Here is a 25789-nt window from a genome sequence, read left to right as displayed (position 1 = left end):
ACAAAACTGACGCAGGCAAGGGATGACGAAGAAGAGTACAGCCCGAAACGGATTGAAGAGATGGAGAAGATGATGGCGGCATATGACAAGAAAAAGATGATTAATAGCAGCTTCGCTAGGCCATCGTTTGTGTTGGATGGGTTCGATTGTCCTGACCCCTTTGCCGCACACCATACACATGGGGCAGAGGGTAGTGGTGGTGGAGATGAAAACAACAATGATGAGATAGCACATGATGCCCCAGTTGTTGATCAGCCGGGAGTTGATGATCAGCCAGTAGACATTCCAATGCACGAGCCAAGAGGTGATGATATCCCCGATATCATATCAAAGGATGATGGTGTAGCCGGACTTGAAGTCCCATATGAAATGCATACTTTAGTCGATGCAACTAGGACATCATCATATATGGCGGCTGGTGGGGGAGTGCTGAGCAAGACTGCGGTATCCATTAACAAACTAAACCCTTTGGTGCTCTTACTTTTGTACATTATTAACATATTTTTAATTTTGGTGCAATTGTGTATAGGCGTCTGAGACCGGATCTAAGAGTTGAAGACAGAGGTGGTGCAATTGTGGTGAGGAAAGATGGAGCTGGTACCGGATCTAAGAGTAAAACCCAGACAGAGAAAGCCACCAAAAAGAGTGCAGCGGTAGAGGAGAGTGTCAAGGTATTTACATCTTGAACATTACTTGCATTATATACTACTATTGGTACATTATTGCCACTGCATTTATTATTACATTATATGTTTGCCTGGCTACATTATATAGGTTGTCTCCTAAATTAATTGGTTTTTTAACTCAGATACATGCCTCGGCCAAGGGAGGACGCGCTTAGATTCAGGCTGACAAAACAACACAGCCCATTAAGGAGGAAGCTCCTAAGGGAGGGAAAGGAAAACAGCTGGTCATTCCAAAGGTGGTTGCATAACTACATTATATGCTTGCATTGGTACATTATTTTGGTGGTTACCTGCATTATTTGGTTTTTGTTTTTTTCAATTAGAAACCTACTTCAGCTAAGGGGAAGGGCATTGAGATTGGTGTTGTGAAAACAACACAGCCATCTAAAGATGTAGCTGGAAAGGGTGGGAGTGGAAAAGAGTTGGCTATTCTAAATATGGCTGCTCAAGGAAAAGGAAAGACAAGCAGATCCAACAAGATGAGGCTGGAGATGTGGTATGGAATAGCTTATTTCATTCAAACATTAAAGTACTCGATATGTCAATTTTACCATGTATGGATGTTGCTCACTTGTGTTAACCATATCTTCCATTCGTGCAGGAGGCTACGAATCTTGCTACATCTCGATTGAAGAAAGCCAGTCTGGCTGCCCAGTCTCCATTCAACGAGCAGACGGTTAGACTAACAACCAAGCCCAACAATGTTGACAAGGAGGTCTACTACTGGGTTCTTAGCACAACTGAAACAAATATGTAAGTTTTGTAATTTTGCTGTTATTGTTGGCACATCGGTTATTTTTGTTTAACGGTTTAACGGTGTTCAGGGATTCTGTTGTCTACCAAGACAGCGTTAGGAAAACTGTGGAGATTGAGTTCCAGTCTTTAGCGCCGTTCAAGGCAGTGAGCTCCGCTATTATAGATACTTGGAGCTCGTACTTGAATAAAATGGAAATGCTCAAGGCACCGGAGACTGTTTCCAGGCTGTTCTTCTCAACAAATCCATGCGTGAGTGAAAAATGTTATATTGCCATTTCCAAATTACTGTTGTAATAACAAATAATTAACAAGTTAGCCAAATAAACTGTAGAAACACACCGTGGTCGACACACCTCCTGAATGGACAGAACAACGGCAGTTCGAGTCGTTCTAGACTCTACTATTCGACGAAGCGCTTGGAACGGGTAGTTTCAATGGGAGAAATATGACATGGTGAGTGATATTATAATAATGTATTCGATAGTCATTAATAATGTACACAATATTGTGTCATGCAATGTACCTTTCATTGTACAGTTCTTCTTCCCAATTTGGGGTACGAGCCAACAATACATGGTCTGTTTCGATCTGCCTGATGGCAAAATGAACATCATCGACCATAGTTTGGCTGAATCCCACGGCTCCTTCAGCGCAAAGTATGGGAAGACACCCTTCATTCTAGTACGTAATGTGGGTCTTCAGTTACGTTGCATTATATTCTACACAATATACATTATTTTGAGTTCTTACACCTTTTTTATATATTTGATGTAGAAAAAGTTCTTGGCATATACAATTACGAAGTGCAAGGTTACAAAAATGGCAGCTCAAATCCGAAAATGTAGTACACATGTCGTAACAATGCCCTGGAGGAACAACATCTGCACCATGGAGACGAGGGTCTATGTCATGCGGCATATGGAGACCTACTTTGGCGAGAGAGAGAAAAAGAATGGGAGTGCAGATTCAACGCTAAGGGGACAAAGAGCTTGGAAATGTTCCGAATAAAGTTTGCAAAGACTCTCCTTACTTGTGCACATAACTCCAGAGGTGGCATCAACCAAATTCAAGCCACCAGGTATTGGAGAGAGAAGCCGCCAAAGTTTAACTTCGATAAGTGGGTCGACAATTATGGGCTAGAGTGATCATATGGATGATGATTGGATACATTTTTTTTATTTGTTTGAACTCTATGTTTTTTTTTATAACTCGTGTTGGAAGGGAAAACAACAGACTTGTGGCTTGGTATGTTTTGAACAATATCTAGTGTGCTGAACTTCTTGCAAACATAACCATATTTTGGTATTAGTGTATGATGTCATTAAATCAAAACATATAATGGATGTAAATTACCGAATAATGTCACGTTACTGCTTAATAATGTAAAATAGGAATAAAATAATGTAAAACTCATTAACTGAATTTAAATAAAAATGTACAACAAACTGAACAGATATTGCATATAAAGTTATGCAATCATGGACTCTCAAAATATAATGGATGTAATTAACCGAATAATGTACCGAATGTGTTTATTAATGAACTGTACTGGAATAATTGTGTACAATAAGTTAAGTGCTTGTGAACAATAATGTACAACTTCATGAATAATAATGTACGTTAACAGATTAATAATGCAATATTATTATGTATAAAATGTTGACAGTGGTAATACTAATAAGACTAAGATAACGAATTGAATCATAAGACTAATCCGAAAAATAAAACCAATAATGTTGTGAGGTGCAAAATACATCAACTTTTCCTCTTGGCCTTCCGCACCTCTTTTCCATCGCCATCTCTATAAGCATTGGACAATTTCTAGAATCGTGATGGCCCATCTCATCGCACGCCTTATACCGTCTAAGAGGCCTAGTAGCCTCCTTTATAGCCTTTTCTCTCTTGGAAATTAGACGGCTCGCAGAGCTGCTAGCGAGGCCCATGGTCTTGACAATATCCGGAGGATGGACCTCAACTACCCCAGGCCTTACCATTCCATAAAACTCTTCAAGCATTCACCTCTTTTCCGAGACGGACGTTGTAGAAGTTCCAGCTTGAAGAGAATTACCAAGTTCTTCCACACCACCTACGAATGCACGAAGCACATCAATGTCTGTTTCAAATCGTCAAAGAAAACCATAGAAGATTGAAATCCCTTGATTTGAAATAGTTTGACTATCGTCAACGATGGACCTGGTAGGTAGGACGTCATCAAACAGCCCATGTAGAGCCTTGGCTAACGGGGTATTCATCCATCTGCTTTCGCAGTATTTATCAGGAGTTTTTTTCACTTCATTGTTCCTGAACAAAAAAAAAAGATATGGCTGCACAAATATCTCTGCCTACCAAAAAGTTTGCATTCGCACGAGTATGAGTCATCAGTCTTATCGTGCCTCACAAAATACGAATTGCGATTGCTGTCCCCAAGCTTGTAGGTGTCAACCATATCTGTAGATGAAAAACCAAGCACGCGACATCTGTCATTACCCTCAACAATTTCTTCTTGTATTTTCTTGAACATACTATCGGTGTACAACGTCGAAATATGTTTCTCGAATGGCAAAGCAGTGGCCAATATGGGTAGGGCAGTTGCATCGTGGTAGTCTAACTTTGTTCTACTGTTCCGCTGAAATTCAACGGTATTGTTGAAATTCAAGTAGAATTCGGCAATGCTAGCTTGGGGCTTCAAATTTTTTTTGTAGAAACTGTTCTCCGATTCGGATATGGACGTAGTCCTAATCATCGAACCCGGTGGAAAATCTCTGAAGTACGCCTGTATCCAGAATTACCTATAGTCGTACAATGTGTTGAATCAGTCAACGTCTTCCAGCCCATAACGTTCCACCACTCCATTCCACTCCTCTTTGAATTCGTCGGGTTCAAGGAGGTCCGACCAAACGCATGCATTGAATTCCTTCTTGAAATCTTCGTCCCTCAGCAACCTGTTTGGAATCTTGGTGGCCAACTTATGCATTATATGCCACATACACCATCGGTGTCGAGTGCCAACAAGAACCTCTTCAATAGCTGATCACATGCCCAAGTCTTGATCTGTTACGATCATTTTGGGTGCTACACTCATGCATTCAACGAGATGTTTGAACAACCAAGCAAATGCCCTTGTTTTCTCGTTGCACATCAATCCGGCGGTGAAGGTTACAGGTCTTCCATGATTGTCCTTTCTCGTGAAAGGTGTGAACATCATACAATACCTGCGAATCACAGAGTAATGCATCATTAGCATCATTACCTATGAATAATGCATCATTAGCAACGAATAATGTATAGGACAAGCGTTGTAATGCACAGAGTAATGTACAATACATGCGTTGTAATGTATGCCTGTTTGTGTTGTACGTGGAGTCAAACGAAACAATATCACCAAACATATGGTAATTCTTCTTCATCAAACCATCGCACCAAAAGAGAGCAACCAACCGGTTAGTAGCATTAACTTCGTAGTGATATGTGAACGCCTCGGACATACTCTCTTTACAACCACAACGCTTGGATAACCGTTTGCGTTTCATAGAAAAACCAGAACGTGCATTCAATTGGTCATCCTCGTTCGACCTCTTGCTGCCTTCCTTATTGCATACAACATAATACCAAGTAGTAACACCGTCCGTCTTCCTCATTCCTTGTTTGTGCGTATCAAAACCAAAAGCGCGGGCATATACATCGTAAAACGCGAAAGTGAAATCTAGTGATTGGAACTTCTGACCAACGATGGGCTTCAATTCTGGAGAACATTCAGGTACAACCACCACTGTATAAAATCACAAAAAACGGCTCAGCAAACATATACATTACAGATCATAAATCATCCATTACTGACTCAATAAAAACCATTACACAGTAATATATGTACATTACGTTTATTAGTTTTGGCGACAGTTTTGTTACTTTCTACATACTACACCCTAGCCCGAAGGATTGCTAAACCCTTAGGGAATAAATGAAACGTGCGCCAGATAATAAAAAACTACCAATCTTATATTACTCAAGAAATTATGTAACACAACCAAACTAAAACTAAAACACTGTATACAATCATAACAAAAACATATCAGGAAAAGTATACATTACAGTACATACATCGTACATTACTGATTAGATAGAATACATTATACTTAATTATTTGTACATTATATTTATCGGTTAATACTAACCCCTAGCCGAGATGATAACTAAACCCTAGAGGATTGACTGAAACTCGTGCACTTTGACGACTGTAGTGTTACTTACTCCATACTATACCCTAGCCCCAACGATTGCTAAACCCTTATGGAAATGATTTAATTTGCGGCAAAAAATCAAAAACTACAACCCTATGTCGAGATTAAGCCTACGGTATTCTAACTCAATTACATGTACTGTGTTCTAAAACTTCTAGTAAACCCTACTGGAATTATACATTAATAACCGCACATAAAAAATAGGCAGTTCATGAAATTATGTAACACAACAAAACAATACCAAATTCTACAACGATCGATCACTCCCACTAATCGGTATTTCTTGAGAACAAATAAAAACCGTGTGTTCTTCGATTTAGAAAAACAGACAACTATTTAGGAATGAGAATTTCTTCACTGGAGAAGTCACGCTGAAATTTTCGACCGAGAAGAGAGATTTGAAAGTTTCGCCAGAGAAGAAAGATTGAAGCGTGTAATCGTGGAAAATAACCGCTGTGATCTTTGATAGAGATAATCAAGGCAATTGTCATAACAAACTAATTTGTGTATACCCAATTTGACCTTTTTGAATTATTAAAATATTTTAATTAAATATATCATGATTTTGTGTATACCCAATTTGGAATGATTTTGGGCCATCAGATCTTGAAAATGAAGGGCCGAGATTCAGTTAGGCAATAGAAAAAAAAAATGAAAAAGGATTATATCCTATATATATATAGTATATATATATAGGGATGTATTCATTTCCTTTTTGTATCTTTTGTTCTTTGTTCTTTTTAATCTCAGTCCCACGATTTTGTCATCCGACGGTTAGATTGGTGCCACGTGTCATTTAATAATGCAGATTTTCAGTTGAATAATGCACACCGACTAATAATGCACCATTATAGTGTAATAATGCAAATTTTCAGTTGAATAATGCACACCGACTAATAATGCACCATTATAGTGTAATAATGCAGATCATCTGGACCGTTGATGAATAAGATCTAACGGCCCATATTAAGAAGAACAAAAGATCTAAGGGATGAATAGGAGAATAACGCTCTCATATATATATATATATATATATATATATATATATATATATATATATATATATATATATATAGTCTCATTATTAACAAATCCACTCTTAAAGATCGAACCACCGAACCATACCAAATTAGGGTTTTTTTATCTAGTTTTTTATGGATGAGAGACACAAATTTATCATTTATTTTCGCCTTCATCACGAGCCTATTTTAATTCATCCGAAGGTAAATAAGTCATACAAACATGTTACAAAGATTTAACTTCATTCCAGTAGGTCCTTACTTCATTCCAGTAGGTTTTTACTTCATTCCAGTATGATTATTACTTCATTCCAGTACATAAATGCGGTTTCACCGTCGCGTGCCGTTCTTTCTCTCTACAATATCTATCACCACCACCACAACGCTGATATGGTGTAATAAACACATGGAATGATGCAATAAATTATTGGAATGAAGTATGTGAAGTCCTACTGGAATGAAGTAAAAACCTTATCCAATGAAGTAATAACGTTTCTGAATGAAGTAATAAACGCACTTGAATAAATTGCATTTTTTAATGTAAATAAAGTAAAAACTCAGGTCAATGAATTCAAATGAAACATATGTTGAATCATTTCAAAACCTACTAGAAGAAAGTAAAAACATGTTGTAGTTTCAAGGTCTTACGTACGGAATGAAGTAATAAACCTATACAATGAAGTAAAATGGGCATGTAATGAAGACCGAAAAATTTACACAGCAGCACATCTCATCAAAAAAACTAGATCTAATGGCCCAGATTTGGTCTCTAGTTCGGTCTTTAAAATTGGTTCGACATTAATCACAACCCAATATATTGTTGTGATCAATTGAGATTTTTTAGCCTAATTGAGAATTGAGATGCATTATAAGCCACTCATTTTTATTAAATGAGTGGTCCAGAATTTGCCACATGGAAAATATTTTTACATTAATTAATTGTGAAAGGGCATATTTGTAATTTCATCATATATTTTATTTAATAAATATTTTTTTTATTTTTTTAAAAAAATTTATTTTTTTTTTTGATTTTTTATTTTTTTATTTATTTTTTATTTTTTTTTTGTCAACTACATATACAATTCATGTCAACTACACACATGTAATGTCAACTACATATACAATTCATGTCAACTACACATATATAATGTCAATTATAAGCTGTTGACATTTGATGTGCAGAGCTATTGACATTTGATGTGCAGACTACACATCGTAGTTGACATAATGTCTCAGTAGTTGACATCGCGCGAAAATTTTAAAAAAATTAAAAAAAAATTAAAAAAAAATTAAAAAAATTAAATTTTTTTTAGTTGTTGACATTTTAATACGAGTTGTTGACATTTGATATTCTGGCTATTGAAATGAAATGACGATAATACCCCTTAGTTGACATAATCTACTTGCAGTTGACATTTCAAAATGAGTGGCTGAAAATGCATCTCAATTCTCAATTAAGCTAAAAAATCTCAACCTAACAAGACCCTATATATATATATATATATATATATATATATATATATATATGAACTTCCATCCATTATAAAAGTGATATTTAATAGGCTGATCTGCGGTCGATCCCATTATAAACGGCCTCTTTACAATAAAACTTTTTATACCAATAAAATTACTGAGATTTAATTTGGTAGGTTTCACAGCTTGACATAAAAATATACTGTAATTATTTAATTCGTATGCCCAAAATAATATAGGTCATTTTATTGGAATCGTATGGAGTACACTTTTTTTATGGAATATTGTACTTTTTTTTATTGTGAAATTTAAAAGTTTGAATTTTTCCAAATACTGCAAGAAATCACGACTACCGACCGGAGATTATTGATTCAATTACCAGCTTATAAAACGTGGATGATTGCAATTTGATGGTGAATGGAGCAAAATTTTGTTTAATTTCTTTGCTCTGCTTAATCTTTTCAAAACTCGTACATATGATGAAATAATAATAGGTCCTAAAGTGTTATTAACAAGTCCTTAAATCCTAAATGATCATAACAATAAGTTATATGGGCAACAATTCTTTAGTAAAATAATCATTAATATTTATAGTGTTGGATGAGACTGAGATCTACTGGTATTCGAAATCCTAAATGTACTTTTATTGTGTACAAAGAGAATGGGATTTAAAAAGACATACACATATTCAAAATAACAAAATTTTGCATGTACGACCCCACTCAACTGAGTGCGTTGGTCGCACCAACTCACTCATGAGTAAGAAGGCCGAGTCACTAATTGGCACAAATAGACCAAGCCAAGTGCCTGATCTTGCACAATATTTATAATACGGCCATAACATTTTCTATCGAACTCTAGTTGAGATGTGCGCTATATGCACACGAAACTCTTTTGATGACAGAGACATTGGTGTCCGTTGGAAAGTGATTGGAAATTACCCATTTTTAGTTTTTTTCCCTTCAAAATCCAACAAACTCACCAAAGCACTCAATTAATGAAATATTAGACAATAAAAAAAAAGTAGGACAAATCTAAGCAAACCAAGTCATTTGAAGCTATTAAAAATACATAAATCATGAGTTGATTAGTGCTTTGTCAATGAAGACATTGATAAAAATGGAATCTACATATTTTAAGAGCATCGATCTACAACGGTGCCCTTTGTAGCGGGCTGTTCCGTCCCTCCGGGACGGGTTGGTTAAGGGATGCCGTTGTGGGTGTCCCGTCCCGTGGGGGGCTTCCCAGTCTGGAGGGCTGTCCCGTCCCTTAGCTTATTTTGTTATTTTTTATCTTTCAATTTATTCCAAAATTATTACTATATAAATACCCCGTTCGCATAATTTTTTACTTATTTTTTCTCTCTAATCTTGTTAATGTAATTTTAACTATGATTTTAAATTATGTACTGTAAATGTATTAACTAATGTTTAGAGTTTAAATTATACTCCATAATTTTTTATATTTAGGAATTTGTTATGTAATTTTTTGGATTTTAAATGAAGTTTTATTAATGAAATGCTGTTTTATTAATTACTCGTCCGTCCCAAAAGAATATGCACTTTGGATTAGACACGAGTTTTAATGCAAAATTGATAAAATAAGAAGGTAGAGAGAAAATTAATTAAAGTAACTTGTTAGTGGAGAATGAGTCTCACATCATTAGCGAGATAAGAGTTTCCAAAATTAGAAAATTCATATTCGACGGACTAAAAAGAAAAGAGTGCATATTCTTGTGGGACGGAGGAAGTATATTTTAAATTGTAGAATTAAAATAATGAGATCCATGAACATGGAAGGGATTGGATTGGATGGTTGAAGGGATTGGATGGATAGGTAAGGCCAGGATGAAGCTCATGAATAGTTAAGGATTGAGATGAATAAGGGACCATTGCTACTGATGCTGTAAGGGGTTAGACTTAGGTTGTTTTGATGTAAATCATGTGAATTACGTGTGCTTTAATCAATGTTCCTATCATTCACTAGTATTTTGTTGTGTTTGATGAGTTTTATGGTAAAAAAAAATTTAAAAAGAGACCAAAGATAGAAGATACAAGACAAACCAACTGCTGATCAGTTCAAGTAGAGGGAACTTAGCGGTCTGCCGAAGGAAGTCAATGAGCAAGCAGAACTTGCCCAATAGTCCACCGAGTCGGACACCCATAAATAATTAGGGGACGGAGTTGTGGATGTTTTTTAAATAAGAAAAAAAAATTTGAGATAAAATCTGACGAGTAGACATGAATGATGTAATAAAGGTATGATTGAGTTCAAACGAAATTCAATTCTGGTATAAACCAGATATCATAGTAGTAAGGCCATCCACAACGCTGTCTCTATACCGTCTCTTAACTACTATTTGAGCACTATTTGAGGGCCCCACTGTCCTTTTTTCCTCCATCTCTTAGCTAAGAGACGGAACCTGCAACGCTCCGTCTCTTAACCGTCTCTATACCGTCTCTTAATTACTATTCATTCAATTTAATTTATAATTTTTTTTAAAACCCAATTCAATTTAAACAAACACACTTTATTAAAATTAAAACAATATTACAACTTAACATTAAAAAAAACGAAGACATAATTAAAATTCTAAAAAAATAAAAATGACATAATTTATAGAGTAAAAAAATTAAAAATTTTAAAAATGAAAATAAATATTTAACGGTAATATTACCGTTTGAAAAAAAATATTTTTTTTTTATTAAAAATCGATTTTTTTAAAAAAAATGAATTATTGCGTCATCAGTGACGACGCCCACTCGCGGGCCAGCGAGTGGGCGTCACGCACGCATGGGACGTGCCACGTGTCCCTGGCGCGTGGCGAGACATCTCGTCTCGTGTCTCGCCGAGACGAGCTACGCGACGAGACGGGCGCGAGCTGGAGACGAGATGGGCGCTGCAATGCGTCTCGCGGGGGTCTCGTCTCTCCGAGACGAGACGCGAGCCCGGCGCGAGACGCGTTGTGGATGGTCTAATATGTTAGAGCAATTGAATCAAAAGCTTAGATTTGATTGATGAAAACCAAAAATAATTAAACTACTACACTGAAAAGTCAGTACATTTAAAAAACAACTAGTGTAATTTCAAGCTGCCAAAGGCGGCGCAAGATTGAGATCAAGATTCAATTCTGTGGCCTCCTCAACTCCCTCTACTTGATGCTCGTCCTCCGGCTGCATGTAGCGGTGCATATAGCTTTGCACCACCGGATGTTGTCGGAGGAACTGAATCTCCTCGACTGAGTCGTCGGTGAAGTTGGTCTTGGCCTTGGAGCCTCGGAAGTTGCGGGCGGCGGCGTCGTAGGCGCGCGCGGCCTCCTCGGCGGTGTCGAAGGTGCCCAGCCAGACACGTGTCTTCTTGTTGGGGTCGCGGATCTCGGCGGCGTACCGGCCCCACGGCCGCTTCCTCACCCCCCTGTAGTGGAGCTCGTTAACGGCAGTGGCGCTTGCAGGCTTCTCCTTCATCGCCATTGTCGTTTAATTTACTCTTGGTTGGAAAATCTTATCGAAAAATTGAAGTGCAGGCGGATGAGGAAGCAAGTATAGAAAAATGGAGTAGAGAGATAGGGGGGGGGGGGGGGTTTAAGGGATTGGTGGTGGGGCCCTTTGTTAGGCGCGTTCAGCGAAGTATTTGACGTGGATAGGGGGAGGCGCCGCCCGAGTGGTTGAGTGCACTGTGTGGTACGCTTTAGCCTTTAGGTTTTATTTCTTCGTGTACAATTCCACGCCTAGATTTTCTTTGCACCTTAGGTGATAAAAATAAAAATAAAAATAAAAATAAAAATAAAAATAAAAATAAAAATAAAAATAAAAATAAAAATAAAAATAAAAAGAATTAGCAAATTTCTCATTATATCGTAAAGTTGTTTAATTTTTAAAAAAGTACGGGAAAATTAAATTATCCACCTGTTTAAATTTTGACAACTGCGACTATTTAATGTATTATTATGACTCTTGAATCTATATCAGACATACTTGATTTGAAAGAATTTGCAAAATACTCCATAAATTAGAGAACTAGAAACCTTTATTTCCCAAAGTTAATTGAGAAAGTGAGGCGTTGAAATTGAAATATACTCCCTCCGTCTCATGTTACTTGAAGCGTTTTTTTTTTCACGAGATTTAAGAAAATTGTGTTTAATGTGTTAAATAAAGTAAAATAAAGTAGAAGAGAGAATAAAGTAAGAGATGAGAGAAAGTAAAGTAAGAGAAATAATAAAATAGATATGATTAGATGTGTTTTTTTTTAATCAAAACGGGAAATGACTCAAATAACTTAATAAAATCCAAAAAAGAATACGACTCAAATAACTTGGGACGGAGGGAGTACTAGAACGGAGAAGAGGTAGCAGAACATACACGTTGCGGGAATTTAGGGTAGCGATTAGTAAAAGAGTTGTAGACACAATAAGAAAATAAATAGAGTCAAAGATGCGGAGGGAGTAGGCCGCCCATGTTGGAGTGTAATAATAAGCCGCCGCCGCCGCCGCCGCCTTCCGTCAGCCGCCTCGGATTATCCGTAATCAGATGGCCTAATATTTCTTGTGCTGCCCACTTTCTGTGCGACGCGTGTCCATCTCCTCCACCTGCCCCATTGTGAATTCTTATCTGAGTTCTCTCACATAGTACTATAATTGCACTTGCTCACTCATATGTTACTTAGGAATTTTTTAACCATTAAATATTTAATGATATAATATACTTGGGTCATATCAGAGTTTACTCGTTAAATTTGTCAACTGTCCCATCTATTCAATCAGTCCAAAAGGCTTAGTGCTATAAAAACATTGACCAGCCCAAAACTAATTAATCACTACGAAACCCAAATAATCGAATGATGGTTCTATTAGAGTGTCCACAATAGAGAGGACATGTTGGCCGCTGCGGAGTCAGCGGCACCGCGCCTCCCTATAGTGTCGGACACTTGAGGTGCGGCAGGAAGCGGCGGACAACCCCTAGACGACTAGTCGGCCTGGATGCAGCGGTGGGGAGGGGAGGCGGCGGTGGGGAGGCCACAGGTGGTGATGGAGGTGTCGGCCGGAAAAAGTCCACGCACTACACCAAAAAGGAGTCTGTTGCTGTGATAAGGGCCTGGGATGCCGTCACAACCGACGCCGCATTTGGCAACGATCAGACGGAGTTAAGCTTCTGGAGCCGCGTCGTGGTGGCCTACAACGAGTTCAAGCCGACAGGCGCCATCCTGTGTGAGCCGGACCAGCTCCGCAAAAAGTGGTCGCGGATTCTGAGAGCTCTCAAGAGGTTCGTTGGCATATACGAGAACAACATGCACATTGTTGAGAGTGGCCGCAGCGAAGCCGACGTGAAGGTATTGTCATTCTTCCAGTACAACACTGAAGGGTGGCCTAAGTTCGGCTACTAGGAAGAATTTCTCGCTGTGGAGAACTACCCCAAATTCAGGGCCATCTGTGCGGAAGAGCTTACTTAAGGTCCTGGGCCGAAGCGGACTAGACTCGGCAGAGCCGGGAACTACAACAGAAGCAGCGGCTCACGTCCAATCGACCTCAATGACGATGTTTTGGACGAGCCCTCCGCCACACACTCCATGCGCCCACGTCCTCAGGGTCAACAGTCCACTATCTGCGATGCTAGAGCAACAGGTGCTTCCCGCTTCTCCGCGGCCGCATCTGGATCGCGCTCCGTGGGTTCTACTCCCCACTCGGTGTTGCATAGGAATCTGGATGTACAGTTGATGAAACAACTCCAGGAGAACGTCGTTCACTATGAGACAACGACGGACCAGGTCACCAAGGTCGTATACTACGAGCTCATGCAGAAGATCAGAGAGCAATTGGGGTGGACACGGCAGCAGCGGGCGTCGGCGGCAGCGAGGAAGATGGAGAACAAGCGGCGGATTCCGATGACGTCAACGAGTAGACGGTGGCAGTGTTTTTATATTGTTTTTTTTATAAAATGTTTGTTGTATAATTTCCCGTATATATAATACAACGAATATTTGAGCCTAAATTTGTAATTTTTTAATTTTCTTTTCCAATTTATTTTATTTCCGATAACATTTATTCACATTGAATTAAAATATACAAACAATTGAAAAATAAAAAGTGTCCACTATTGTTGCGGATATTTTTTTGTGACTGTGGACAAATAAATATGGTTTGTCCACCAATGTATCCTCCCTATTGTGGTTACTCATAGGGGTACCTATTAGAGTGTCCACAATAGGGATGACACATTGGTGGACAAGCCACTTTTTTTTCCACAACCACTTTTTTAAATGTCCATAGCAATAGTGGACACTCACAAGCCACCTTTTTTGTTTTATCAATTGATTGTATATTTTAATTTAATTAGAATTAAATTATCGGACTAAAAATAATTAGAAAATAACTGCTAATTTAATAAATAAAAATTATAAACTAAATTTTCATTGTATTACATGAAGGATAAAATTATACAATGAAAATTTTCGACATCACACAATTTCTTCACGCTGCGCCCCCTCCCCTACGTGCCCAAACCTCTTCAATCAAACCGGTCTGGAGTTGGGTATGTGTTGTGTCCCTGCACATATCAGTGAAACGTTGGAGTAGATATTCATTACTACGCGGTAAACCCATCTGTATCGGCGCGGAGACTATACCGTGACTTGAACTAGCACCATCTTCCAGTGCCTAACGCTCAGCAGCAAATCCTTCATCATCTATTATCATATTGTGCAATATGATACATGCATACATGATATTCGTGACATCATCTTTGTGCCACACTCGTGCCGGGCACCGTAAAATGGCCCACCGCGCTTGGAGCACACCAAAAGCTCGCTCAACATCCTTCCTAGCACCCTCTTGTTTTCGAGCAAAATAGGCTTTCTTCGGTTCAACCGGTTGCCAAAATGTCTTGACAAATACGGGTGTAGCACCCCAGAAAATTTTGACTTTATTATAATTTTTTTTTATTTGATGGCTAATTTTTTAAAAATTTATGTGGATGTTGAATAAGAATTTCTTTTATGGAAATTGAGTCTCTATGTGTTTGAGTTAATTATGTGAAATTAGCTGTTGTGAGTTATGTGAGTTAATGTGATTAAGCTTCCAATGTGTAATTAAATTAAATGGGATCATGCATAATTGTTCTAGTCATTCTATTAAAATTTTCGACCCTCCTATTTATTGGAAATAATACTTTCTTTCTTGGATTTAATTAATTGCTTTGGGATATTTATCCAAATTAAATCCAAACCAAATTATCCTTATGCTATTTTACATGATTTTCGACCCCTTGGCCATCCCTTGAGATTTTTGAAATCTCCTACTAATTAGGAGAGGGAATTATTTTTGTAGATTTAATTGGTATCTTGTTTGTCTCCTTCCTTGATTTAAAATCCAATTAAACCTTACCATATCTTACCAAATTTAAATCCTATTCCTATTTGATATTGTAATTATGACATTAAGTATTTTGAACTAAAATCCGTTGCTTAACTTTTCAATGAACTAAAATATTCCCCTTCTTAAGTTAATTGGGTCATTCATATGAACTGTCGTCCTTTAAATGTTGTCCTTTATTGCTTTCCCGTGGTCACGACCTCCTCGTTTTATTATCCCTAGTATGGGCGGTCGTGACAACGGGCCAACGAGGGTAAATCTCATCCGCCAAATAGTATCCCCTGTGGTACTACGTGCCGTTGGCCACGAATCTTATTTCTGGACCCTCCCCCGGCACTCATTGAAGAGAGACGATGACTGCAGCACGTTGATGTCGTTGTTCGAACCTGCGACACCGAAGTACGCATGCCAGATCCGCAAACGGTAGTCGGCAATGGCTTCCAGGATCATCAAGGGATGTTTCCCTTTGAACCCAATAGTGAACTGGCCTTTCCACGCCACCGGGCAGTTTCTCCACTCTCAGTGCATGTAATCGATGTTGCCCATCATCCCTGGGAAACCGTGCACCAAACCGTGCATATCTAGAAGTCTTTGGCAGTCCTCATAGGTTGGCTTCCGTAGATTTCCCAGGTGCCCTTACAAAACTGCCGAAGCACATCTAGCTCGTCGTCTCACCCATCTGTAGGTATTCGTCGAACACATCAGCCGGGCCAGCATAGGCAAGCTGCCTAATTGCAGCGGTGCATTTATGCAAAGTAGATAGATCGATTCGGCCGGTGCAATCACGCCGGAGGATGAAGCACCTGTACCGCTGGGCCAATGACGTCGCTATATGGGTGAAGAGCGGTTGCGACATTCTGAAATGCCGACGGAAAATCTTCGGCGGATAACGAGGGTTATCGCCAAAGTAGTCTGTCATCAGCAGCTCGTGCGCTCCGACATGGTCTCGTGGGATTGTCAGCCGATGATGAATCGGACGAGGGACCGCCGCCGCCGCCTCCCGCGCCTTGTCCTCGCCGGCTTCCGCCTGCACCTCTTGAATCGGAGATTCTCACGCTTCATTCCACAAATCATCTATTTTTGGAAGTGGAATAGAGAAAAACTAGATAGAGAAATTTGGAATAGAGAGTTAGAATGGTGAGAAAATAATGAGTGGAGTGAGTTTTATTTATAGGCAAAAATTCCAAAAAAAAAAAGAAAAAAAAAAGAAAAAAAGCGCCGCGGTGCACTGGCCTCACTATAACACGCCACGGGCACCACCGCGGCTCTCCCGACCCTGCGGTCCAACTCCTTCGCAGGAATTTAGTCTTATATGTCCTCTTTTGATAGGGCGAAAATTACAAAGATTTAATATTATTTGCAATGGCTTGAATATATGGCCAGAATTGCAAAATGAATAAAGTTTCTGAATGTTTTCGCAATGATTAATTTCTGGATCTTCTTAATCCTACTTCACTCGGAGATACTAGAAATGTATCGTCGTCGACTTTACATTGATGTATCGTCGTCGACTTTACTAAGTTGTGGTGATAACATATTAAGTCTTCACAAGTTCATCTCTCACCATCATTCCTGGAACTTTTTTTTTGTGGTTTTTTTTGTCCAGTGTCCAACTTTTTCAAAAAAAACCTTTAGATTTAATTTTGTACTAGCCACGTCCACAATCAATATTTATATCTTTCCATTTTGTACTAGTTTCTATCTCTAATGAAATGAAGAGAAACTTATGTTTCATTAAGAAGTACGATTAATCACTTTTTTACTTAATTTATCACATTTACTTGACCAATTTTATTTTAAAATTCATAAGTCCACTATTAAGACTATTGATAGTGGTCATAAGAGCATCTTCAACCATTTACACTAAACTCAAACTCATTTTAGTATAAATATCACATCAAATATGATTTTACTCCAACCATTTACACTAAACTCAAACTTAAAAGAATATTCTCCATATTATGCTTTTTTAACTCACAAAATTTAAAAAACTTTTGGATTTGAGTATAGTGTAAACCTAAAGATAGGTATTTTTTTCCTAAAAACCAAAAATGGAATTGGTTTTGGAGTACTATTGGAAATAATTACCTATCCTATTTTAGGTTTTAGCGTACCCTTGGAGATGGTCTACGTCCACTCTTTATGACTATTGGTAGTGGACGAATGTAGTACTTATATGACATAGTTAAAATTTTATTATATAGAGTTATTGTATAAAATTCGATATATAATTGCTTCTTTAGAAATTATTGTCACTTTACAAAGAAGTTATTAGAATTGATGAATTCAAAAGTATGAAATACTATTTAAATGTTTTTTAATCATGTGTATTGAATTATTATAAAATTTATTTTTAAGGGTGAAACACTATATTCATGCGGCAATTTCCCTTGCTCCATTTGGAAGATAAAATCTCAATTAATTTTATTGATGTTTTAGACAGTAGTCCTTTGGTTTTTCAAAAAGAAGTCGGAACTAGGTGCTTCATTCTATTTCAGAGGATGAATTTTATATTTGAAATGATTTGTGCCTACCTTGTAGTTGAAGTTATTTTTATTTGATTGCTCGCATGGCAGCATGAATAACGAACCCTATACTAGTATAACCTTTCCTTGTAATTTTCTTTTCTGTCTGTAAACTGATATAGTAATATAATTGAAATATAGAAAGAAAAAATGGACTAATACAGATTAATTGCAAGAAGTTCCATTCATCAACTTGGCAATTGCCCAATGCAAAGGGAAAAACAGAGCAAAAAAAGGCAAAGAAGTTGGAAGTATTAGTCTACAACAGAACCGCATTGCAAGTAAATTCAAACCACAAACACACACTCTCTCTCTCTCTCTCTCTGTCTCATCACCAAAAAAGACATCCTTAAATCGTTCAAGGATTGGTGAACTCTTGTTGAACATCTGCATACCCCTGCTGATTCTCATACTCTTCCATTGAATCGAACTCATATTTAGACTTGTTGTAGCTCCCATTGTAGTAGTATCCCTCCTCATTGCTGCTCTCGCCTCCCACCGGGCTGTAGTTGTAGTACTTGTTGTTGTTTTCTATTCTCGTGTCACTTATCCCCTGTGGTTCGTTGTCATAGTAGTACTTGTTGTTCCTTGTATCACTCATCCCCTGTGGTTGGCTTTCATGGCCACCAGGGCTGTAGTTGTTGTGCTCGGTATTGTAGTAGTACTCACTGCTGCCTTGTATTCTCGTATTGCTCATCCCCTCGTTGTCATGGTAGTACTTGTTGTCTTCTATTCTCGTATCACCCATGCCTTGTGCCCCGCTCTTGGTATAGGTGTAGACTTCTCTGTTGTTGTTGTTATTGTTGTTATAGTAGTACTTGTTGTTGTTGTTGTCGTTGTTCAGTTCCTCTGGATTTTCAGTGGAAAACTCATCCTCCTCTTCTTCCTCATCCTCAAATGGGGCGGGGGCAGGGCTATCTCCGGCGCTTGTCATACTAGGGGTTGGTGCCAGGTTGTACTCTGGAGTCGGGGTAGTAGAAGTAGGTGCCGGGCTGTATTCGGTGCCTACAATTGTGGGGGCCGGGGATGGGCTCTCTTCGTCCCCGAGGGTTGTGGGGGACGGGGACGTCGCTGGGACGCCGCTGATTTGGCTTGTGGATGGAGTGGGAGCTGAGGATGGAGTTGGAGATGAGGGGGCATCTATTTTGAGATTAGTACTACTAGGTACTGACACAAAATTGTTTGTGGCTAGGTGAGCATATTTGGAGAAGAATTTGCTCTCTCTAGCTTGAGTGTGGCAACATGTCGTTAAAATGATCAGAATGAAACAAGTAGTAGCCATTGGTGGTAAGAGAGAGGAAGAGCAAGAAAGTGAAGTGGGTTTTGGATTTGGCTGATGTGAAGATTGATAGTATATATATGTATATATAAAGTGAGATGTGTAAGAATGAAAATTGAATGTGGGGTTTGCTAGGCGAAATGTGATGCGGAGATTTAGGAAGTTAAAAGAAATGTGGGGTCTATATTACCACATTTTGTAAAGCAGCATGTGATCAGAGTAATGAGTCTAGAGCACCAACCTCTCGCTATACCATGATTATCGCCATTTTTTTTTATTTTAATACTCTTTCTTTTTGGATGAAGTTCTTTATTTAAAATTAATGATCATATTCATATGTTTTTCACCTCTGTCATTTGCTTTTTAAATGATAACATATTCATGAATATGGTTTTGTAAGTAGTAAGCAACTGAGGACAATGTATGTAATTACTTAAACAAGACCTAAAGGTGAAAAAATCATGCAAAATCTTGTCCAAAGTACTTTGAAAAAGAAATAGGAATGTCCATCAATTAGAAAGTAAAGGAATTATGTTGAACAAGATGTAGTCAAAAAAGTGTTGTATTTTCTTCTAAAACAGTTAGAAAGAGTAATTATCGAATGGGACAGCACGAAATTAAAGCAATAGAGGTCAATCATAGCGTCGGCAGTTGAGTTAGTTATGATATGATTCTAATTTCTAACCATCAAATTTAATTTCATGTTTCACACCTAAATGCGAGCGTTGATTGCGTTTGCAGTTGCACCGTTTCTTTAACTACTTTAATAATGATTACTTTAATAAAATGTAGCACCTACGAGGGAATGATCGAAATGCCACGACCACACTTAGCGGTGCTCTGGCGCCATATCCAAGCGGACCCCATCTCCAAATCCCTACATCCAAGCGTCGAGCTCCGAGTTCAACTTACTGTGATATTAATTCACTCAATTAAAAATAAGGATATTGATCCCTAAAATCATGAACTTTAGTCAAATTTAATATTTCCCACAAACTTTAAAATTGGTCTAAAAAATAAAAAAAACTTTACATTTTGTTTGTTATTTCCCATGACAGCCCAAATAAGATATCTTTGGCAAAAATCTTATTAAACATGGGCAACCATGAAATGTTTATGATATTTTAGATTACTTTTTAAGTTTGTGATAAGTAGGATAAAATGCTACGTAGAAAATCGTGTTGATTTAGTAGTGCCAAGTAGGATAAAAAAATGCACGGAAGTTGGTTAGATATGGTGATTGACATGCCATGGGAAATAACAAACAAAATGTAAAGTTTGTGATTTTTTAGACCAATTTTAAATTTCGTGGGAAATACCAAAATTTGCTCAAAGTTCATGATTTTAGAGACCAATATCCCTTAAAAATTAACCATACACTTATAAATACATTTATAATTGTGCGCCCATCTCTCACCTTTTATTTAAACTCGGATAAATATCAATAAAAATCGATCCTTTTTATGGGTTGTATTACCACCCATAAAAATGTTTATTTCGTTTCATATATTTCACTCACATAATTATTCCATCCCCAAATCTCATTTCATTGCCACCTAAATTTGTTATTGTAGAGTTGTACACCGACCATCGCCCAAACGTCTATGGAACCGGATCGCAACTATAAATTAACCAGCAATTTATTAGTAAGTATTTTAGTTTTGGTAAAGTATAATTGTGGGCTCAATAAACTCAACTAAAAATGTGTTCGAAGAAATTTAGGGCTTTCGTTCTTTTTTTCTAAAATTTTACTACGCAAACCAAATTAGTCTCATCCCTATTTAATAAAATTGGGCTTTTAGATATAATACCGCCTATATTTGGGCTCCATAGTATTAAATTTTATAAGTGGGTCTAGATTAGTTAAATAGCGTACATATTTATAGTAGCAGTAGGACCGGAATTCTAAATAAGTTGTGATTGCACTTATTTCTTATAGCCGAAGTATAAAAATAATTTGAATTTTAATAAAATAATTATTTTACCCAAATGAATTATTTTTGCAAATTAATTAGCAAAAAACTAGCATATATATAAACTTGTTTATGCAATAAACCTTTTTGTTCATCTATTTCCAAAAGAAAAAATGCAGTGAAAATGGAACAAGTCCGCAAAAGTGAAGATGTTTAAGGTCGTAAGAGTTCCCAATTTTGTAATATTAGTTATACAATTCTTCTAGTGGTAGTGACCAAATACGCACACTTGGTTGTACTATTAGAGCAAGCCCACTTAATTTGTACTAACAACCAATAGAAGAATCTTAATATACTTACAAAACTAGCATAATCTCCCTATATGATGAACTTAAACATATCCGCTACCACTCCAGAGACCTAATCGTAGTGTCCTAGCAGCCTGCAAACACACAATCATAAAATCAAACACACTACAAGAAATTTGGTAAAAACACAATAATATCTATCCATGCGTAATTTCAAATAAAAACTCACATATTTATTGGGAAGAGAAGTTGGAAGCAGGTTGATTATCAAGGGCTAAGTGGGAGGTATTTTTGATACCCCTTTGCGTCGTAGTTCAGCCATCACACTATCCATGGACGGGGGCTTTAATCCGAGTGGCAGCGGCAACCATGGTTTCTTTAGAACATCTCCGATGGCTGCATCTATGCTCTCTTTTGACTGTGTAAGTTGAGGAATCCGCTTAGATGTTTTAGAATCCTTGAATGAAATATAAATACTACTCCTACTATAATTTTCAACTCTCTCAAAATGGATTTTATTCTAAATTTAAAAAGGTTGTTATGTGACTTGAGTTTCCTCTTGCATTTTATCTCTAAAAGACAACTCAAAATTCATCGGGGAAGAAAAGTGAAAGCTCACTGGATGAACATCGGAAGGCGGCTGCGGCACCGTTTGCACGGCCGGTACTCCGGTGGGCGGCCGTGGAAATCTCTGCAGGGAAACAAATTAAAAAACAAAAAACATCAAGAATGGAAGTAGAGCGAGTTATATAATTACCGTCGGTTGAAATTGCGGCTGTGGAAAATATATTGTGCCCGGCGGCGGAACCTATAAATACATGATTACACAAATATATTAGTTGGGAGATTAATTAGATTGAGTGAATATTGTGGTGGGGGTGTTATTAAAAGGCTTACATAATGGTGATATGGATGCCAAAGGGATGATGGGTCAGCCAGTGGCGACGGCCATGTGTACATCAATGATTGGTCGACGGATGGATGACCCCATACATGTACGGGTATAAAATTCGGCACTTGTGGTGTTGCCGGAGGGAAGCCCATAGTGGGTGCAATCCAAGGATTCACATCTGCCGTGGTTCCGTAGATCTGCCGCCGCCGGCCCCAGCTCGCCGCCTCAGCTTCCCGCGCTTGCACATGTTTCCGGTGAGATCGATATTTCTGCAAAATTATTTATATCAGGTATTTAGGTTTATCTATTTTAATCTAATCATTTGCACCAAATAATAAACTTGATTTTTCTCAAATACTGGTATATAAATTTTAAATTACAGTTTGTAATATTTGAACCAAATCAATCCAATTAGGTATCTTAATCTTTAAATTCTAAACTATTTAGTTAATAGTAGTAATTAATTATCAGTGTATATTATTTCATCATTAAAACTGTTTCTTTTATTTTTATTCTCAATCATCATTTTAATATTTACATGTTAATTGCAGTATACTCCTTATTTTATAAGTATATTTTAATAATAAACAATACTCCTTTTTTTAAAGTATAATAAAACACTCAAACGAACAAGGTGGTGAGCATGACCAAAATATGACTTATATGAGTTTTGTCAGACTAAAAAAACAAGATTTTTACAACAAAACCCAAAAAAAAAACAATAAGAACAACAAACAAGATTTTAGATCATACTAATTTCAACAACTAAAACTACGAGACATCAAGCAAAAGATAAAAACCAAAAGAAAATATACTCCAAAGTAAGAGTAAAGAAGGAGCCAAGAGCAAGTCACACAGTCACGAAGGAAATGGAAAACCAAAGCACTATTGAGACAAGACAAACCAGCATACATGTTTAAGCAATAAATTTATTCAGTAAACAATACTCCTAAATGAGTAATAAGTTGAATGACTTACTAGTACAAATACTTCCTCCGTCCCCTAGTAATTCTCCACTTTAGTTTCGGCACGAATTTTAAGAAATGTAAAGGAAAGTGGGTTGAAAAAATTAGTGTAATATGGGTTCCACTTTTATATATTAGTGAAGCACATTTTGGAATTCGTACTAATTAATTTCATAGTATATGATTAAAAGAATCTAAGATGATAAATTCTAATTAAATTTAAAATAAGATTGGTGTAATTTTAAAAATTTTGTAGTCATATCCAGAAGTCCACGACATTATCAAATAAACTTATCGGATATAAGAGTGGTATCACATCTCAACAATAACTAGTACTAGCTAGCATTTTAAAAAGGTTTTATCATAGAGCAAAAATAGGTTTTCCACGTTGAGACAAATCGACCAAGAAAATGAAACGATGGGCTACCAGACACTTTTAAGTGCCTTGTTTTCAACTTCACAATAATTTCAATAAAGACTGTAAACAAATTCGGTATATATTAAACATTTGATAAGGTGACATTACTATTTTGTCGGTAATATATCTTGATAAAGTAAAGTACGAGATGAAACAGACGAAATCGAACAGGGATAGATGGACAGGGTGCCCCCCAGGTTTTAGACTACTCATGCAGTTTACCAAAAAATTGTAACTTTCTTTATTTACCGAAACAGTTTGATATATGAAATGATAAAATAATGACAAAATGAGTAATACTTTAACCAGGGTTTAAAAAATCCGATCTAGCCGGCCAATTTGGCTGCAAATCAACTTATTGTCCGGTCTGATTCGAACGTAAAATAGAGTCATCTTGACCAAAAAACTTAGTCGGCCGGTTCAACCATGTTGAACCGGTCTATGGTTGATCAAATTTTACCCACCTACAAACAATTTTGAATTGTACTACTCCTACGTAATAGAATTTGATCCATTCACCAATAGATAAGGTGTGGCTATGAAAATAAAAACAATTTGGTGGGACCTTTGATTCCTAGCTAGCTATATACGTCACTTTTTTTTTGGCTTCATAGCTATATATACGGGTTCGATATTAAAGAGTAGTAGTGTTTCATAATATTAATTTGACATATGATTTGTTTTATCAACTTCATTCTTAATATTTTTAACTATTGACAATTGGTGTATTGCATTACGTGTCTAATTGCAAAAATTATCAACTTGAAAAATGCAGAATAGGGGGACGACCTGTCTAATTGCAAACAATTACTAGTATATTAAAAAATAATAAAGCGAAACTCAAAACTAAAGTGATAACATAATCTACGTTGGTGTGTAAATTAAGATGTTATCTGATTATACTTAATTATTTTATTCGATATACGATAAATTAAATTTTTTGATATTTGATTTATGCTTTTAATTAATTGCAAAATTCAGAAGCTATTTGATTTATAATGCTAAACAAATTGTTTAGCTTAAAATTTTGGACTTAGGTCCTGTGCATAGAATTTGATACTACTATGTATTGAGTGTATTGAGAGAGAGAATGAGAGAATTGAAGCATACTTGAAGATGGCTGGCAATGTTATGGCGTGTAAGGCAGTCATTCCCCATGATTTCCAGAATTCTCGACGGCACCGCCTTGTCAATCCCTAGCTGCTCCACCGCCTGCACAAACCGCCGGTGCAATTCCGGAGTCCAATCCACCTATAGCGACAGAGAGATTTCTAACTGAATAAATCAACATTTATTAATTGCAACAGAATTGAAAAGAGATTGATCTGCATCGAAGACATTTCATTAAGTACCTTGGTTTTCTTCTTCCCCGGTGGATTTTTACAGCGAGACGACGATATCTTGCTTGTGTCGTCAGCTTCTTTCAAATCCGGATCCTTCACTTCCGGTTCGGGTTCGGGTTTCTGAACCAAATCGACATCGGAAACTGAATCTGCTGCGGCATCTTCTCGCGAAATATTTTCACTCTCTAATTTCGTCTCAGATTCGGAGCCTGAGAATTCGGCGAAGAATTCGTTATCGATTTCCAAATCAGGCAACACGTCGCCGTCTCCGATTCCGATGAGAATGTCGTCGAAATTAATGGTGTCGAGCAAATTCTCGTTTTCAAATTCTGTGTCTTCCATTGAGAATGCCTCGATTCCTCTCTCATGCTTCACTGCGAGCATTAATCCCCACTGAATTTTGAATATCAACTTTTTTTTTTAAATTATTTTTTGCGATAGAATGAAATTGAAAAATGATGGAAGCAGTGCAGACAGGTCAGTGCATTATGTACTGGCCTTGCTCTTAGTTGGTGCCGCTGTATTCCTTTTGAGAGAGAGAGAAACGGTTTCGACCACAAATTGTATTGGAGAGGGAACGGCTTCTCCAAATTTGTTTCTATACCTTTTGT

The 25789-nt window shown here is 37.3% G+C and overlaps 2 protein-coding genes across 2 annotated transcripts; both read right to left on the bottom strand.

Moving 5' to 3' along the window:
• Positions 1 to 11163: 11163 nt before the first annotated feature.
• Positions 11164 to 11706, bottom strand: LOC121803409 (ethylene-responsive transcription factor 4-like). The gene has a single exon (XM_042203077.1). It carries the CDS (start codon positions 11640 to 11642, stop codon positions 11259 to 11261), a length of 384 nt encoding a protein of 127 aa, XP_042059011.1. The 5' UTR covers positions 11643 to 11706; the 3' UTR covers positions 11164 to 11258.
• A 9740-nt stretch (positions 11707 to 21446) lies between these two features.
• On the bottom strand, positions 21447 to 25789 carry LOC121803485 (transcription activator GLK1-like). The gene is made up of 7 exons (XM_042203143.1): positions 25188 to 25789; positions 24946 to 25086; positions 22458 to 22721; positions 22318 to 22368; positions 22180 to 22251; positions 21790 to 21978; positions 21447 to 21694 (listed from the first exon to the last, which is right to left on the bottom strand). The coding sequence occupies exons 1-6, from the start codon at positions 25560 to 25562 to the stop codon at positions 21835 to 21837; spliced, it is 1047 nt and encodes a 348-aa protein (XP_042059077.1). The 5' UTR covers positions 25563 to 25789; the 3' UTR covers positions 21447 to 21694; positions 21790 to 21834.

The sequence above is a fragment of the Salvia splendens genome, chromosome 5 (assembly GCF_004379255.2).
Source record: "Salvia splendens isolate huo1 chromosome 5, SspV2, whole genome shotgun sequence".
Classification (NCBI taxonomy): domain Eukaryota; kingdom Viridiplantae; phylum Streptophyta; class Magnoliopsida; order Lamiales; family Lamiaceae; genus Salvia; species Salvia splendens.
The sequence above is the reverse complement of the archived record's forward strand: the minus strand, read 5'-3'. Positions and strand labels throughout refer to the sequence as shown.

Bases quoted from the DNA above. Each gene is read 5' to 3' on its own strand.
- LOC121803409 (XM_042203077.1), bottom strand. From the start codon at position 11,642: ATGGCGATGAAGGAGAAGCCTGCAAGCGCCACTGCCGTTAACGAGCTC.
- LOC121803485 (XM_042203143.1), bottom strand. From the start codon at position 25,562: ATGCTCGCAGTGAAGCATGAGAGAGGAATCGAGGCATTCTCAATGGAA. The intron at 22,722-24,945 runs GTATGCTTCAAT...ATAATTTTGCAG, and splicing joins ACATTGCCAGCCATCTTCAA to AAATATCGATCTCACCGGAA. The intron at 22,369-22,457 runs GTAAGCCTTTTA...ATGTATTTATAG, and splicing joins GGCATCCATATCACCATTAT to GTTCCGCCGCCGGGCACAAT.